Here is a 16,026-nt window from a genome sequence, read left to right as displayed (position 1 = left end):
TGGGGATATTTATGGTGCTCTAAAATCTCAACACGCAGGTGTTTTCGTTTTTTGCCTCCATTGGAAAAAAAATCAAAGCCCCTTTATTAGGAGAAAGACAGTTAGCAAGCGAAGCTCTATCAATGCGAACAGTCAAATCAAAGTCCGAAATCCACGCTTCCAAATCCAAAATTAAACTTGTCAAAATCCAAAGCCCAAGTCCGTTGAAACTCAGCCAAAGGCCAAAGCCATAATCTGCGCAATGAACCCAATAAAATGCTGAACAACCCAAATGCGACGATGGAACATTCATCATCGTCAGCAATTCTATTACGGTGCGAATGTGTCTTCCGGTGCTATAACGTATTATGTTTTGTGTGTAAAGACCTCCCATTGTCTACGTGTGTGGCATGATTGATGTGCCTTTGCGGAGACCCACTGTGTAAAGGCAGCTTTCCTGCAGTGCATTTTGGCGTAACTACACCACCAAGGCATACAAAGCTTCGCTTTAAGACAGCTGCCACAACCGGGATCTCACCCACGTCCTTGGGCTCAGCAGCAAACCAGCTTAGCCACTGAGCCACCGCGATGGGTAATTAACAAACTGCCTGGGCTGCTTTGCTTGCTCCCCACCCACTAATGCTGTCTCTTTCTTCAAACCATGCTTCAAATCTGTGATGACATTCTCCACACCCCCAACAGCCAGAACCAGCACTCTAAAGACTGTCCCACGAATAATACCCATTACTGAACCAGTGGTCAAACACTTTCCACCCTTTCATTTCGCTCGTGCTTGCCGTTAAATTATTTGGTGATTTTCTTTGTCCGCGTTTTCCCTTATGCCGTCTAAAATGCCATTCGTTTCCAAACACACCGTAATTTATAACCCGTGCGTCCCAGTTCCTTGCTTTCCCACTGTGTCATGCCATTGCCATCACTACACTGGTGTAAAATTGCGAGACACATGGTAGTTTAATGACAAAGTGACCACAAATATGCAGCCAGAACCCATATACTAAACAGCGAAGTGGTAGCTGACTTCACCCTTGGAAAGAATATTGTTTAGGTCATACTTCCCTGGCCAATCTTTCCAAGAAAACGAAGGAAAAATAAAAACCCGCTACCCTCTCTGCACCGAGGACGAGCCCAAAGCAGAACACGTTCCCCGTACGACAATGAACACAGCCATAACAGCTGGAAACAAAAGAGAAAGAGCCATTGTGAAAGCTACAAACAGATCGTCTCCTCAATGATAAGCAAGACTAAAAAGAATACAAGTGCTTCCTGAAATAGCACCGCCCTTAACAGCTTGCACCTTGACCAACGGAGGACATTGAAGCAGGCAAAAGCAACGGGGCATCTCACTGCACTAGTACAAAGCAAGGTCAAGGGGTGAGTAAAGAAGCACTCCACTTCCCAGAAGGAGGGCAGTGCCTAACAGGCAAATACGGGCAGCAGCAGGGCAGGCACGTGCCATTCACGGAGAAATGTGGGAAAACAAGTTGCTGGAGATGAAACCACACGAAGCCAACAGGGGAGAGGGGACATGGACGCTCTGGCACATTCAAGAAGGTCCACACAAGTGGTCCGTCCTTCTTTTAGGAAAACATATGACAAGACAGAAGAGCTCCTTGAAAAACAAAAATGCAAGCAGAGACTTTAGCCCTGCAACGTCAAAAAGGGGCTGATGCGATATGTGCACAGAAAAAGAAAGAGAAGACGGGGAAAAATTGTTTTCACCAGTTACAGCAAAAAACGTCGAGACGAATTAACCGGTAGGAAGCAAAATGTGGATGTGGGATGGCCTAGGTGTAGACAGATGTAATCAACACAACCACACAGAAACAAGAACGCGCATGGGAGCTGTGATGCAGAAAGCAGCCCCTTCACATTTGAGCTGCCCAAGCATACGTGTCTGGATGAAACATAAAAATTAGTGCATACTTACACAGTATTTAGGTTTTACCCTTTAACGTAGTCCTCTCTTAGAAAGGGACCCAGTTTGTCAGACACAGACTAGACTTCTTTTTTATGGCAATAGCCATAGGTGTTAGTGTGCCAATGTTGGTGCTGTATCAAGCACACCTGCATAAAAGCATGTCCACTTAATACCTTGCCTGATGGTTTACGAGTTGCAACAGTTTCCGTAGGCACGAAACAATTCATGATGGGACACTGTAGCACAACACAATGGTGTTTCAAATAATTGCTAATAGGAGACTGTACACCGTAAGACAGCTCACAGGCTCTATAAGTGAATACGAAGGGTTTAACTCAACCGGCACCCTACTTGAGGCAACCCAATGAGGAAAGCAATGGGTCCCCGTGAGGTGTTGAGAGGATTAAAAAATTAAAGCAGTTCCACTCAACCTGAAAGCTTTCAGAAGTGCAGAGCAGTGATTCACCATAGAGGCGGCGGCACCGTTCAAACGTTCTTTGCTACCACCCCTCACACCTTTCCCCTCTCTGTCTCACTCCTCTCTTGGTGGGGTTTGTTCAATGCAATTCAATTTTCCCAGCTTCGCAGTTCTTAATCGCCTTCTCCTGGGATAGCTCACATCTCTTGATTATCTTTTGTTGCCTGTTCTGCCTGGAACAGCGTGAGCGGGAGTTTTGTTCTTTTTGTGCTTGCTTTCATCTCACACGTGCAGGAGTCTCTCCGCACCACTTAAAACGCAGCGTTCGTTTCTTTGGCGGCCACTTTCTTTCGCTCACTATCGTGAAACCCAACCCAATGAGCATTCCTAACTAAATGGACGTGGGGACTGCCGGTTAATTACATATATTTTGCCTCAAATGTACCTGCAATTTTTTTTTTTGCACTAAATAATGGGGACATGTATGACAAGTGCCAGCAGCTCCAGGAGTTTCAAACGGTTCTGTTCAAGTGTCCTCAAACCTCTCGTTCATGTGTCCTCTGAACTTTTGGCTGTAAGGCTGAATTGAGGGACAAGCGGGTATCTTTTCTAAGCCTCTGTCTGCGTGCGTGACGTTGCGTGACCGCGGTGGCTACACAGCGTGACCGCAGACAAGCTACAACGACAAGCCAGGCACTTAAAGTGCTCTGCCCTTAAAAAAAGGTTTCCAAGATGAGCACAGCTGCTGCTATCTACTTGAGTTACCACCAGAGATTGCTCTGTAATTATGCACAGTTTGTTTCTTTTTAATCCCCAAGTTAAAGTACGATTGATTTTTTAAAAGCATCGAAAAGGATGCCAGTATGACACTCCTGCAAAACACAAGTGCTGCTTCTTTGCCAAAATATATCAGTTAGCCCAAGAAAAAAAAGAAACCTTTGATAAACAACAGAGCCTAATGTATGTTCAGAGCTTGCTGGTCACCACCAGCCCATTACAAGGGGCTCCAGAAAGCTGACTGAAATTGTGAACAACGTAACCGTAACTCTCAATGCCATACCAGGCAAGTACTCTTCATAGTCTTTCTTTAACAGTGGTATAGACAACACTAAAATAGCCCAAGCTTGGTGGCATAAAAATAAAAAGGGAATGCGGGACACCACTTCAGGCGAACCTTTAGCCCCCTCAAGAGAGGACACTGGAGGGCAGTGATGCGGTGTGTAAGCAAAATCAATGGGATCAGCAATCCCAGCATGCTCCAGGAGAGACATTCAAGAAACAAGGTTGATAACCGCCGAGATGAGAAGCTGCCCCCAACTAAAAAAAAAACACGTGCAGGTTTGCGGCCTAGAGGGGCCACTACACTCAACACGTGCACAATGCGAGAACTGAAGTGCCGCCGAAAATAGGGTGATCGGATCCTCCAAGCCTCTCCTCAAGAGGTGTCGCAAGAGTGGGAGGCTCCCTACAAATGTGCCGCTAAACACTCTTATCAACACAAAGGACCCGGACCTCGTGCCACGACAGCAGCCGGAGCAGCAGACTTTAATCGAAACAAAGTACAAAGCGGTTTGTTTGGGATCCCACTATCAGCGCAAGCCCAAGAGTGCAAGGAGTGCTCCTTTCCAAACTCCACAGCTGAAATAAGCTCCTAGATACTGCACAGTCCCTTCTTGGGACTCGTTTCGTCTCTCGAGACAAGGGTTTTGCTTTCCGCACACCCAAGAGTGCAAATAACACCAACGCCTGTCAAGGATGCCACGAGTCAAGTGGGTACGAGCTCGAAGTGCGCACTGCACACACCATTGCGACATCTGTGGGTGAGGTCGTTTCATCTGCTTTGTAACTAGTCATAGTAAGTTGGGGCGATGCCTATCCTAAGGTTTATCAAATTTCTTCTCATTAATGAGACATCACGTTGTTGTAGCCTAGAAAAAAAGTGGTACGTACGCACAGTTGCCGACACGTCCTAGTGAAATGGGCGACTGAAGCGGTTATTTCAAAGGTTGTTCCCACAAGCATGTTCCCTGCTGAGCACTTGACAGAAATGAGAGCTTAGTGTATCTGCTTGGGTCTGTGTTAAAAAGGCAGAAAACTCTCATGCAGCCTTTTGGAACATGAAGGCAAGCCAATACAAGTCGTTTTCTTATTGTGGGGGGGCTGTTATGCACTGTACCTACACCTGGGCGACGAGGAGTGCCATAATTGAGGGTTACAGACCAGTTGGACCCCCTGGGGATTTGTAACATTCGACAAAATTTCCATGCACAAGCGCCTCGTTTTTTGCCTCCATTAAAAAAAACCAGCCACTGCAGCTGGAATCACACCTGCGTCCTCATGTTCAGCAGCGCAACACCTTAGCCACCAGACCACTGCGGAAGCTACTATTCATTGAATCCACAATTCCATGTTTGCATAAGTTCAGACATTATTTGGAGCTCCAAGAAACTTGAATTCACAAGCTCTTTTCATAGGAGTTATTGATACCTTAATAATTAGTTAATCATAGTCAATGATAACTTCACCCTATCTTGATGGTAAAAAATGCCCAACATTTTTAAGATAACTCGGTTACTTTTTCAGGCTTAAAAACCACTGCATTTCTGCATAAGTTGTTGTACAAGGCAACACAGCCAAATGAATTCTCTGCTGTAGACACACTGGGTTTGGCCACACATGTTGTTTCATTGTTATCGATTTTTTGGGCACAACATAACCCTTTCACTTCAATTTTTTCTTTAGGTCAGATGAGTACATTGATACCCAAAACTACCGGCAAAAGAGCCCCACAGCATCCACCCAGTTTTTCACAGTTTTGCCATCAGTGCCATCAGTGCACAAAATTTTCGCACCCGTCAAATATAATAGATTCAAGCCTGAAAAATGTGGCACGATATCAATTCGCAACAAGGACTGGGATGGAAGTCTCCCATGCCCTCAGTATCCTCCACGACGCAACATGATGCTGCAGAAACAGCCAAAGCCCAGTGGGGTACAAAAACAAACGTAGCTGCAACAATGCCGCGTTCCTCCGTCGCTGACAGACGGGCCTGACAGGGGAAGACAGCCGCTCCGAAACAATAGAGAATCACTGCACACACAGCAGCCATGCTCGAAAGCTGCCATTCCAAACTGGGTCGGGAGGGGGGACCGGACAAGGCGCAAACAGGCGCGCAACTTCACAACAGTATCCGCTGTACGACGCACATGGCCACAGCTACACCAAATAGGCAACGTTGCCACTGACAGCGTCCCGACGTCAGACCAGGTGCATGCTTCAACATTCGAAGTGGAGTTTAACAACTGACGACAGCCTCTCTTCTAATTGTTATTCTGGCAGGGCGGAACTATCAAAGCCAGCGACACCCACCCTGACCTTGTGTCTCACACGAAGTTGCATGCTCTTAAGCATACGGTGATAGAAAAGCCTTCATTCTGGTGCAGGAATGCCACTATACGCCATGCATGCACAAAAAAAAAATTGCAGCGCTAAATTATTTATTCCTGCTCCCCGCACCCACCCCTTCTTTGCCTATGCACTGGCTTGTGCCTCAGCCACATTTTGGCAAGTGATACACTCACACTACATTGTCGCTCCAGCTCAAGGTATTGCAAAAATAACAAAGCAAGGTTTTTGTAGACCTCCAGCAGTGCAATGCTGTCTCTACATTGTTTAAAAACCTTCTAGCATTGTACATTTTTACTGCATGATCAACTACACATGCAATAATTATGCTGCAACACAAAAAGCATTGTAGATGCACACAGCAGCTTGTGTAGGTGACATTTTCTTTAACTGACAAAGCTCTCATCCATTAAATGCCACCTGTTAAAAATTTCCATGCAATTTTATTGCTTCAATAAAATTTATTGACTTATTGTTTATTAGTTCTTACTCGTTCACTTGGCTGAGATTTACTGACTGCTTGCGGAAAATATAGCACCTGAGACAAAAGTGCTTTCTTAATACAAGACTAAGGTGGTCTGAAACAACTCACATGGCCTCAGTTAAAAACTGCTGCTCAGGCCAAAACTCACTTTGCAAAACAAAAACATGGTTTATCCCACCCATTCGGGGGGTAGCTGTAAAACATACACCCCCATTAGCTGCTACCAAAAACACAATGAGCATTTAAAACCAAATACGGCAAATTTAGCAGAACTAGAACTTAGTTTAGCTGTTATTGGCTGTTTGCATAAATTGCACTATTATGTCTACACTTCACCAAAAGCTGCTTGAAATACACACAGCCTAAAGCTTGTACTGTTACCCAGCAAAACTTAGCCCTTGGTGTTTGCTCGTCCAGTTAATCTTTGCAGAATGTCCAATGCTTCCTGCATCATCTCTCCTATTCAATACACGGGTAAGATAATCTTCACTCAGAGAGCCTAAAAGCATCCAAGTACCATATGTGCCCATAATCATGAGTTCTCACTGCAACTTTTCACCCGCAGTTGTCTTTTAGTGACTTGTGCACATCTTTAAAACATCCTTTTCCCATGTGAGAAATAAAAGAATCTGCAAAAACTCGGAGAACTGCCTAGTCTTCCGACGTTGCTTGTCTAGAGCAAGAGTTCTTTACAGCTAAATTTTTCGGTTTACCTTAATTCTGTCATATCAATTACCCCTCTTTACGCTACTATAACAATTACAAATAAAACTTCCACCAAATCTGTATTTTTGTGGAAGTGCTGCTGGCCATTTCTCTCTATTTTTCTTATTTTTTGGTTTTAGAATTGTGTTCGACCAATTATCTCTATTTACGCTGTTATATAACGATTATACTTGTTACTTCCATCAAATCTGCATTCTTGTGGAAATGCAAAGCGTTACACGGTTCACCATCTTCGCAATTTTTTATTTTATTTTTTTACTTTTTGTTTTTTCAAAATTCCGTTTGACCAATTATCTCCATTTATGTTATTATAACAATTATAGGTGTTACTTCCACCAAATCTCCATTTTTGTGGAAATGGAGGGCGTTGCATGGTCCAGACTGTAGGGGTACTCGGCAAAGAACGCTACGCATTAAAATTGCAGTGGTGGCGAAGGTGACGTGCGGTTACCGGTGGCGAGTTTTTTCCAACTTGGAGGCTTTGCGCACGGCAAAGTGTAATTGCTATTACTAAAGTTTGTTTAAAAACAAAAACTACACCAAAATGATAAACAGTTCAAAGCAAATTTTGCATTTTCGAAGAACAAAAAATTTAGAAGAAACTCGGAAAATCAGACCATACGCTACAATTACGCTCCCTTTGACTTATCTCCTTATCTGAAATAGTGGCCATCTCGTAAGTGATAGGTAATGTCGGCAAGAGATTTCTAAACCTATCTGCAAAAAATTGGTTGTCTATAAAAAGCATAACTGCACGCAAATAAAGATTGCCAGTTCCACTTTTTCTAAAAGTGCGTAACATTGCAAACCAGAATAAGAGAAACCCAGTCTCGATTTTCTTCAAAGATGGGAAAATGAGACTTCTAAGATGGCCATCAACACCGCTGAAAAACATGTTGCATTAGTATTTTGTTTGTACTGAAGTTATAGGCGGCTGAACTCGTGCATTTGAGACGCATTTTTGTGCCGTCTGCAAAAAGCGAATTTTCAACCTGTTATGTCCTCCTAAGCGATAAGTTCATGTTTTTATTCTTTTTTTTTATTTGCAATGTTTCTCTCAGTAAGCTCAACACAGCTATGCCTGTAGCAGAAACCCCGGTAAAAGACCAGCTTTTGTAGACGACATTTTTACACTTTTACACGGATCACTTACAAGATTGTCACTATTGCAGATACTGAGATTGCACATCTGGCGGCGTCAAAGTGAGCAATATTCTAGCGTCTGGTCTGATTTCACGCTTTCTTTCTAAATTTTTTATTCCCACAAGTAGTCAAAATTTAGGTTAAACTGCTTGTTATTCTTGGTGTAGTTTTCGACGTCAAACAAATTTTAGTTGTTAACAACAATTACACCTCGCCATGCCCAAAGTTAGAAAAAACTGCAGCCGCCAGAAGGCGAGCGTCACCCACGCCACCTTTGCAATTTTTTTTCTCATAAACTACGTGCGCTAGAGGAAAACGAATTGCACTGTTGAGCTATTCCTTGGCTTGCGCATATGCAACTCATAAATACACTAGAGACAACAAAAAATGTGCGTGGATACACATGCTCTATCTCCCACGGAATCAGCCCACAGGCACCAGACGAAAAAATAGCTCTTCTCTTCACCGGTATGGCTGTTAATGGGTACCGCCTGCTGATTAAAGATGCAGGGTGATTACCCTTCGCATTCCGCTACAACTTCCGGCTAACTCCTTAGCTGAGGATGGCATTCGAGCACTTAGTTTTCCACCCCTCAGACTTTTTTAAAAAGATAAAGAGAATATTTCCTCAATGGCATTTCGTAGCGTATTCCACAGGTACGTGCTATCCCTATGAAAAACACGCCAACCGCCCAGTTTGTCCCATCCCCCAAATGAAAATCTTGAACAGCCCTAGTGGTGCCCAGAACGTGGGCAACAATTTACCAGGCTAGCATTTTGCTTTCCTAAAACTAAAGGTGATAAATGTAGCGGAATTCTCGGGGCCCATGCCAAGTCCACTTTTAATAAGGCCCTATGCGTGGCCAATCAAGCTGCGCATTTCAGTGACCCCTCAAAATCTCACGGAGGGGAAACACGCACGGTGACAGATAATTGCCCCCGTGCAGGAAGTCGCAAATGAGCTCTGAACAGGGGCGGCTTGTCTGGGGACACAGGAAGTGGTTGTCAGGCAGTGACCCTGAACCTAACTGCCCCTCCCCCTTGCTTTTGGGACGCCTTGCAGGATCAGTGAACCAGCTCGAGACTTGCTACAAAAGCCTGCCTGCAACTTCCTGGTTCACTTTTGCAAAAAATCTCACTAAATTCTGCCATATCTTAAGCGTTTGCTTCCTAGCTTTCTCTTTTTTTGAATGCTTACCTGTGTGTGAATTGTAAAAGGTCGAAGCTTGAATAACAAAGGTGCTAAAGTGTACACAACATCAATTAAGCACAGGAAAACTAACAATACAATTAAATGGACATTTTATCTAGTACTTAAAACCTGCAACTGTGCATTTTGGTGTCTCCTCAGTAGCAAACAGGATTCACTTCCAAGATTGCCAGTTAAATGCAAGGCAACTCACTGGACTTGCGCTTTCTTGCTTCTTTACCTTACATAACACCTTATTTCTATCAATTCTCACTCACTTATCCATTTCACGAGCATTCCCAGAATCACTTGTATAGTAGCAAGTTGTCATGCTTGAGACAATGTTAACCTCCCTTTTCATCACAGCTCTTTTTAACACATGGTAGTGTCACTCCAATAACCCCACAGCCCAGTAGCGCCTTTTCATGCTGTAACTATAGTCTGTACTAGAGGTACAAAAGCAGTTTAATAGCCATTTCAAAAGAACACAAACACGTCTCCCCCCCCCCCCCATCCCTGACAGAAATCCTGGGAGTGCCAACGAACCGCAATTCAGCAACGTTCACAATGCAAGACAAGATTTTTTTTTAGTTCCACAGTCTTAATCCTATTGAAACACAGAGGCCTATGCTTGATGAGATTAAGTTATCCTAACAAGGTTCCGGATGGTAAGTGCAACTTTGTTGTATTGAAATACTGCTGATTATGAACTCTGCTTACCCTAAGCCTACAGCAGAGGGTGGAAGAAAGCCCCGATGTGACAAAACAGTACTGCACAGCTACGCAGCCACAAGACTGAAACAAAGCCGCAATCCCTTCTGCTGCTTCTCATCCCCAAAAATACCCCGACTGCACCTGAGTTTGCAAATATTGTGAAGGCAAAAAGAATACACATAAACAAGGGTACTATTCCCGTTACAGCTTTGTCTCATGCAGGAGTTGCAAGAGGATTTCTCGCAAAGCAACAGTTGGTGATGCATCGTCTGGAAGTGCACCGTGCAGGCCACAGCAGAGATTTGCTTATCTGCACACTTGCACCTTGGATGATGAATGGCCTTCAGTCATGCAAGGCTACTGAAAAACAAAAAAAGCGGAGAAAGGGCAACACTGCTTACTCTTTGAGAACGCGGCAAGGTCCAATTCTTGGAAGTCGCTCACGTAGCGCCAGAAGTAGTCGTTGCTCTCCTCAGCAAAGAATTCGCTGAAAGAGGGAGAAAGAGAGAGAGGGGAAGAGAGAGTAATGCACCTGAATTTTTTTCTCTCTCTCTAAAGTGTTTATTTGTGCGCGCATGCGCGTGTGCAGTAAAAAAATAAAAAAATAAAAAAATACTGCCTGACGCCAACCAAGTAGAGTACAGGGTTAAAGAATGCGCAAGGTTCGTAAGCTGATGCAAAGGAATGAAAAATGAAGGGAATGAAAAGCATTTTATCTCAACAGTCAGCAAGCCTGCTATGGATGCGGCAGTGTGAGGTCCGTTACATAGATTAGAGCATGCCTCCTACCAAAGCCCTGTTGCTTCATTGAACCCTGCAATACACAAGTTCTTCTCCAGACAAAAAAAGAATGCTCAAGTTGCATAGAGTGGTGGGTCTTCTTTCTTTACCTCTGCCCTCTGTGTGAAACAGTTAAAATAGTTTATCACAAGTTTTGCTGAAAAGAAGAAGAAATATAATAAAAGATTGACATGAGCCAGCAGTGAAGACCATGAAAGGCCTTCAAGGCTTGCCCTTAGCTTCCTATCACACTGTCCCCTGCCGTGAGTAACACCACCAAACCACTGACATCATGACCTCCGGTTACAGATGGGAAGACCGGGTGCGAAACCACTTGTATAAAGCTCGTCACCTGCATGGTGATGCTTGCACTCTCTCACAACCTTGCCCGAGGGTGGCCTCAAGGGGCGTCAAGGCACTTACTGTCTCCAGCCCATCCAGCACTGTGAAGAGTAGAGCACAACTTTTAAAGCCCCTCCCCCTTCCATACAGTTGGGGGGTCTACTCCCAACCTATTTTTAATTACTTATTTCTCTCATTTCTAAAATTAGACCGGGGTTGTTGTTAAGGTAGATGACTCGATAAATTTTAGGTATCAAACCAGCATACGACCACCTAATTTCTGCATGTGCCAAGCACAAAACTTGATAAGTGCAGTTCCAAAAGATCACCAAGTATTTCCCGTTTTTTTTCTTTTTTCAGAGTTTATGGTTCTTGGAGGTTCAGAGGTGGCGGTAGGGGGTAAGGAAGCAGTAAAAAAAAAATAAATCGAGCCACTCAAACTATGAGAGGTAAAAATGAGGGGATGAAGCTCAAGAAAAAGAGGGGATAGTGATACAGGTTGGAATCATGCCATGCACTGAAGCAGCACATCAACCACCATCCTGAACAGAGTATGACTGACCACAGAAACTTCAATTAGCTCCGAGTTTACTTTTGAAATATTTTCCGCTAAGATGCAATGTGGCAATGTGGCGGAAAAACAAACGTTGTACAATACCGAATGCCTGTTTCGCATTCGGACTTGTTAAGCACATAATTGCTGAAAAAAAGCAAAAGGTAAACAAAGACACCAAGGTGGAAATCAAAGATGTGTGCAAAAGCTGAAAGACACAAACACTGCCTTCACTGAGACTTCAAACAATTAATTTGTTATAAAATTGATATATTAAAAAATGCCACACAAATGGGATGTTTTTGTTTAGTAAAAAGCGAAAACAACTTAGTACTAATTAATGTTGTTTACATTAACTTTATATGTGTAAACTGGCCTAAGGCACAAAAAATGGAAACAGTATACACAAAATTAGGGTTTCCATGTTCCAAACTGAAATTCTGAGGCTTCTCTAAATGATTTGCTTCCTCAGCATAATACGAGTGATATGAAGAAAGAGAATATCGATGAAGATTTGAAGAAAAAGAATTGCACACAGTGCATCTAAAGGGCGAGGAGCTGCTTGCTACCAGGCTTTCCTCAATCATGCAGTCAGAAAGAACAGAAACCTGTTTATTTTGCATGTCTACAACAAAATAAAAACAAAGGTCCCATCAAACAACAATTTCGTTACATGCCTGCGCTCGTTTTAGTTGGGACAGCCCACAATATAAAATTTGGCTACAAGAAAAACTAACGCAACAAAACTGGTTTTTCCAAACCATAACAAAAAAAAAAAAACAGGTGCATGAACTGAAAGCGCCGGCAACCACAACGCAAAACTTAAAAATTAAGATTAGCGACCCTCGTTTACAGCCACGCATTATGTAATTGCAAAGAGCAGAACCCTGCCAAACATAGACGCAATAAGGCAGCCACCTAAAGTTTGCCCACACAAGGTAGCTAGTCTAGTGCTGGTAGTCTTATCAGCTGTAACAAGCCCGTCAAGTACCCATCAGAACGAGATAAGGCCTCCAAGTCCGGGGGTCAAGGTGATAAGGGAGTGGGTCAGGCAAGAGGACTTCTTCGCAACACAGGCTCTCGTGGAATGTGGAAGCAAGAGGAAGGAAGCGAGGAAGGCGCCAGCGCACTCCCATCACACAGCTTATCCTTATCCACCCTGCCATGTTGCGCTTGCTATTTACTGCCACTACACTTGCCCTAGGCACGTGAACAGCAACGTGTCGCACATTCCGCCAGATAAGACATCCCAATGATACCGAAGTATTTCCAGGGATAGGGCAGAGCAATTTATTAATGTGCGAGCATTAAACGACTTGTGGCGTGAGAAAGCTGGTGTCACCGTCTGTAACAGCAAAATGGCTCCTAAACCCTGGGTCTTTGAAGCGCTCCACCGTGCAAGGCATTCTGTAGCCCTCACTTTAACTCGGCAGCGGCAAAAGTTGCCCATCTACATCAGTGCACTGCAAGCGAAGTGTGGAAGCGGAAGAACATGGGTGAGCGAGCGAACAGACGGACGGAGCAATCCGCTATCAGTGACCAACTCTCCCCATACTCAGGAATGAGGAGCTGTGCAACGCATAGAATACTGATCAAAGCTGGTCGACAGCAGAAGCTGGAAGTGGATAGAAAAGCAAATTGTCTTAAGCAGCAAGAAAATGGAGCTCTTCGAGAACGTGGGGTACAGGCAAGGCATCCCGGACGCTCGACTGCACATTAACACTACCGCATTTACAACCCTTAAGAAATCCTTAGGTGACCTCAGACTTTCTCATTTTTTTCCCTCGTTCAAATTAAAACTCCTATGTGCCCACCAACAGTGCACGGCTTTACCTCATGGAGAGAAAAACAAAACAAAAAATTGGGAGATAATAACGGCAGGTAAGGCAGAGGCCGGCCGCCGTGGCCATGTTTTGTGTGGGAAAATAATAGCATAAGAAACACCGAGATAACTTGAGCATTCATTATTACATACGTAACTTTACTAACCACTCCACGCGAGAATAACAACCATTCATCTATCATGCAAGGAAGTCTCCAAATGCTTTTATAAAAGCCATGTGGCATGTGTGCCCCAAAGATTGTAGGCATTTATTATGGTCAACACAAAAATAAGTCGCTTTTTGTTGCCAGGCTCGTCCGCTATCAGCCTATCACAAGTAACACATGGCCCGATTCACCGGATAGCAAGTAAGGAGGGCAGGGCAGTGATGACGTCTCCACAAAAATTTGCAGAAACATTCAAGCGGGAATCGCCAGATAAATGCATAAGCTGCTCTGTTATACACCCAACCCCTCTAAGGCCTACACCAAAGTATGATGACCCTAGGGCATTTTGTTAAACACCCCCGTAAGGCTCCATGCTACCCTAGGGAGCACTAAACAACGGGCCTATCTAAAGGTGGCTCCGCTATCATACACAAATGCCTTGCTGGGAAGCCATTTCTCCCGGGGACAATACCAGCAGCCTGATATAAAAGCATGAAGGCCCTAATGCCTTTTATTTATACCATTTCCGTATGCTGTGAAATAGCACCACATCAAGTGTTACAGGAGGACAGACAGGCTTCCTCATTAAATCTGCATACGTACAAGAGAGGTATCGCACAACCCCAAGACGCCAGCACGAAGAAGAAGAAAATAACTTTATTTTCACAAGGATAGCCCCGTCCGGACTTCCCGGAATAGCCGACGGGGCTTTCTCAGTGCGTTCAATGAATGTCCTTTGCACTTCCACGCTAGAGTCGGCCAGCCACCTTCCCCATGAAGTGGGGGTAGGATTGGATATGAAGGGGAAGTCTGGGGTTCTGTGAGCACGTCCAGAGAGTACGACAGATGCTAGGGTAGTCCCCGCAGTTAGGACACTTGGGGGTACCCGGCAGTCGTTGAAATCGGTGTGCGAGATGTACGGCAGAAGTGGTGGGTGGTACAAGCCTCCCCCTCACCTGGCCTCCAGATGCAGGGGGGTGCTGGCCCACTTGGAGTCTAGGGTGACGGAGATGACCTTCTGGGGGGCAGACTCCACGGAGGTTACCCCCAGGACGGCAAGAAGAAGTGGCAGTAGTAGCGACGCAATCGAGCTCCCCATTGTCTGCAGGGCAGAGGAAACAGAGCAGGGAACGTGAGTGCACGCTTCCAGGACCAGGAAAAATCACTTAACTTTGCAAGACACTGCCCTTACTCAACAAAACGGAAACAATGCACAAGATGTTTCACCACCCACATTGGCGGCAAAAAGTCCCGCGCATTGTTTTCACTTTGTCAAGTAAGGGCGCATTTTGAAATGGTACAAAAAAAAAAAAAGAACAAGGAAAACTAACGCACCCCTTGTGCAATTGGGCACACACGGTACTAGCCCCAGGTTGCTCATAACATTGACCCCCAGATACACAAGTAGAGGAAAGAGTGATTTTTGATTTTTGTTGTAGTAGTCTGAAAGAGAGATGTGTACCGCAGCCAGGTGGCAAGAGAAGTAAAAACAGTACACCTGCATCTTTACGTACAGTCTTGCCCAGAAACACTAAATCTGTTAAATTGGAAGAAACTGGAAAATTCACACTCATACGCAAACTGCATTCCCTTGGTGCCTGCATGGTGCGATGATGCCCAGAAGGTGTTCATTACCCCACTAAATAACGTGGTCTGTTTTATTCGCCATTTTGGACTGCCCAGAACTGCCCCAGAGCAGCTCCGCATTTCATTTACCCGTACAATTTCTACTGCTAGAGCAGTTTTGGACTGCCCCAGAACTGCTCGAAATTGTTCGGGGCAAGCAAATAAAAGGGACCAAATAATAACCTTCGGGCACTGGCTGCCGCACGAGTAGAGTCTCTACACTGTCTTTCCATCCATAGCCCACATTAACCTGTGAGTCACCTCCGAAAGGTAGAACTCAGGAAACAGGTCGGCTAAAATTGTGGGCATGAGCCGTGGAGCACAAAACTGACGTTTAATTAACCTGCCCACAGTGTACGCTTGCACCCTCTGTCACTCTCTATAACAGAGAGAGAGAGAGAGAATAAACTGTGCTGTGTGTTTAGAAAAGGCTTCTCAGTGGAAACAGTATGGGCCAAGCAAACGAAAACAAAACAAATGCCACGGAAATAAGGTACAGGCAGGCTGGACAAATGGAAGTTCATGTAGCTGACAGGCCATATGCAATGCACTTTCTCACATCAATTCATTGGCTTTCTGCACCAAGGCAACTAATGTGAACACCAGCACAAAAGGAGATCTCAACAGTGGAACCTTGTCACAACATACACCGCACAGCCAAAGACAACTTTGCACATAGAAGTAAACTGATTCAGTGCACAATTCTCCAGCCACGCAAAAAAAAAAAAAATTATCTGA

General features: G+C 44.5%; 1 protein-coding gene across 4 annotated transcripts in view; it reads right to left on the bottom strand.

Annotated features, from left to right (window-relative positions):
• Uggt (UDP-glucose-glycoprotein glucosyltransferase) overlaps positions 1–16,026 on the bottom strand; it is a 166,290-nt gene that overhangs the window by 139,331 nt on the left and 10,933 nt on the right. For all 4 annotated transcript variants that reach the window (XM_077698077.1, XM_077698079.1, XM_077698080.1 and 1 more), the window contains exons 2-3: positions 14,619–14,764; positions 10,400–10,485 (exon numbers count right to left, since the gene is read on the bottom strand). In XM_077698077.1, coding sequence (XP_077554203.1) covers positions 10,400–10,485; positions 14,619–14,761 — 229 coding nt within the window. In that variant the 5' untranslated portion in view covers positions 14,762–14,764. The remainder of the gene's footprint in view (positions 1–10,399; positions 10,486–14,618; positions 14,765–16,026) is intronic.

Source organism: Haemaphysalis longicornis, unplaced genomic scaffold, assembly GCF_048455015.1.
Source record: "Haemaphysalis longicornis isolate Haplotype H1 unplaced genomic scaffold, Haemaphysalis longicornis Haplotype H1 scaffold_2, whole genome shotgun sequence".
Taxonomy (NCBI): domain Eukaryota; kingdom Metazoa; phylum Arthropoda; class Arachnida; order Ixodida; family Ixodidae; genus Haemaphysalis; species Haemaphysalis longicornis.
The sequence above is the reverse complement of the archived record's forward strand: the minus strand, read 5'-3'. Positions and strand labels throughout refer to the sequence as shown.